This window comes from Propithecus coquereli, unplaced genomic scaffold (genome assembly GCF_000956105.1).
Source record: "Propithecus coquereli isolate 6110/MARCELLA unplaced genomic scaffold, Pcoq_1.0 Scaffold675, whole genome shotgun sequence".
Taxonomy (NCBI): Eukaryota; Metazoa; Chordata; class Mammalia; order Primates; family Indriidae; genus Propithecus; species Propithecus coquereli.
In genome coordinates this window covers 374,237-376,870 of record NW_012152785.1, presented here as the reverse complement: position 1 = coordinate 376,870, position 2,634 = coordinate 374,237, and the positions used below count along the sequence as shown (strand labels likewise).

General features: G+C 35.3%; 1 protein-coding gene across 1 annotated transcript in view; it reads right to left on the bottom strand.

Annotated features, from left to right (window-relative positions):
- Positions 1-2,634, bottom strand: part of PCDH15 (protocadherin-related 15) — a 493,462-nt gene that overhangs the window by 141,121 nt on the left and 349,707 nt on the right. The window contains 1 exon segment of the mRNA XM_012660698.1: positions 1,561-1,701. Coding sequence (XP_012516152.1) covers positions 1,561-1,701 — 141 coding nt within the window.

Here is a 2,634-nt window from a genome sequence, read left to right as displayed (position 1 = left end):
ATATATTTAGTTGTCCAGATCATTTCTTTGTATTTTTTAGTAGAGACGGGGTCTTGCTCTTGCTCAGGCTGGTTTCGAACTCCTGAGCTCAAACAATCCCCCCGCCTCGGCCTCCCAGAGTGCTAGGATTATAGGCGTGAGCCACCGTGCCCGGCAAAAAAAATCTCATTTTTAAAAAAAGAAATTAAAATTTGATAATTTTTTAAAAAGAATCAAAGTGATTATAACGGAACAGTCAAAATTTTGTCAGATATCCTCACTTATATTAGGGCTTAGATTGGTTTTATTTGGAACTATAGAGGGTGACACTGGGTGAGAGCACTATAATCTTTTCAGTGCTAAGAGCTTATAAATTTCTTAAATCCTAGAAGTCAAGTAAACACCTCAAGCAGAGAACTAGTATATAGTAGAGTTTGACTTCAAACCCAGAAACTACATTATAGCATTGCATTCTTTAGAGGAGGGAAAAATACCTCTATTTGGCATTATTCTGATGCAAAAGAAGTAAGAACATTACCCCCGCAGGCTGTTGATTTAGTTGGACTAAATACTTTGGTGTAAGGATAGTTCTGAGAACATTATCCTTTGTACTGTCATCTTCATGACTGTCCTTGAAAATAATTTGTTGCTCATGTTGGTTCCTGAATCCCAGTTGGGTTATAGGATAAATGTACAGCCTTCTGGATTTGTATAATTCCCTGATTATTATCTATAAGTCCAGTCTTTTATATACTACACATCACATTAATCACCATCTCCTTGAGCACATTCTTTTTTTTCCTTCTTAAAAAACAGCTTTATTGAGGTAAAACTGGCATAAATAAACTGCACATACTTAAAGCATTCAATTTGATAAATTTTGACATCTATAAACACCTGTGACACAATTCACTACAATCAAGATAATGAACATATCCACTATACCCAGAAGTCTCCTCACATCCCTTGGTGACTTCTTTCTCATACATACCTCATATCATCCCCCTCCCATATAATATAAACTCGATCTGGCAATTCTGCTTGTTGATACTTCATTAAGAAAAAATATCAGCAAGTGACAAATGATATCTGCACAAGCAGTTTCAGGATAGCAGAGTGTATTGTAAAAAAAAATTGGAAATAGCCTAATTTATCCAACAAGTTATTAAAGAGAAAAACATAATGGTATACTCATACAATAGAACCTCATGAAATCACTAAAATAATGGCATTACTTATTGGCGTGGGTAATATATATTGAGTTGAAAAAGCAGTATGAATACTAAGATTATGTTATTTGAAAGGATATATTTATATGCTTGTATTTGTATGGAATGTCATCATAAGGATAGAGATCAAAATATTAAATTCTAGTTATCTTCAAGATGTAAAATATCAAGTAATGTTTTTCTTTTCACTTAACTATATTTTCTAAGTTTCTATGGGTAAACAATGTTTTGTAATTTTAAAAGATTAATGAGGAGAAAAATGGAAAGAAAAAGGTGTTATTAGCTGTGAAACCAAACTCTCAATCAAAGGCTAAATGTTGAATAGATAACATAAGAAAAATGACACACTGACCTTAAAAATTGTTGTAGGTTCTTCATTAAGATTGACTCGAGTTGTTACTCTTCCAGAATCTTCTTCTACATCAAAAATACTGGCAGGGTAAGGAAACAGGACATCATCTACTCTATACCTCACGCGACTTCCAGGTAATCCCTAAAATGAAATTATGTATTATTAATTTACTGTCACAAAACGAAAACAAAGGAGAGTGATAATAGTAAACTGATTTTTTTTTTTTTTCATTTTGAAGAGACAGGGTCTCTCTGTTACCCAGGCAAAGATGGTGCAGTGGTGTGATCAAGGCTCAATGGAACCTCCAATTCCTGGGCTCCAGAGATCTTCCCACCTCAGCCTCCCAAGTAGCTAAGACTATAGGCATGTACCACCAGGCCAGGATAATTTTTTGTACATTTATGTAGAAACCTGGTTTTACTATGCTGCTCAGGCTGGTCTTGAATTCCTGGCCTCAAACAATCTTCATACCTTGGCCTCCTGAAGTGCTGGGATTACAGGCATGAGCCACCACAGCCAGCCGTCTCCTTAACATTTTATCTTCTGAAACAATAAGTTTCTTTTTATTATACTTATTTGAATTCTTTGATACTCAGAAAATGATAAAGTGTGGAGGATTGCAGTAAAGTGGAAGAATGGGCACGGAAGAGGAGGGAACAAAAATTATTTACCATCTACTCCGTACTGATTACCAAGTATTAACATAAATCACTAAAATTAATTCTCACAACAATCCTTTAAGATAACTTTAATAATGAAGCTGATAGTAATAATAGTAAAATAATGATAGCTAACATTTGTTGAGTGCTATGTGCAAGAACCATACTAATGAGGATGTGTGTGTACTTTATCATCCATTTTATAGCTAATGAACTTGAGGCTTATAGTGAGTTAAAGGATGATGAATTGTTCCAGGGATAGCCCAAGATAAGTTTGAACAACAAACAAAAAATCTCATTTTTTTTTTTGAGGCAGAGTCTTGCTCTGTTGCCCGGGCTAGAGTGCCGTGGCATCAGCCTAGCTCACAGCAACCTCAAACTCCTGGGCTCAAGCGATCCTTCTGCCTCAGCCTCC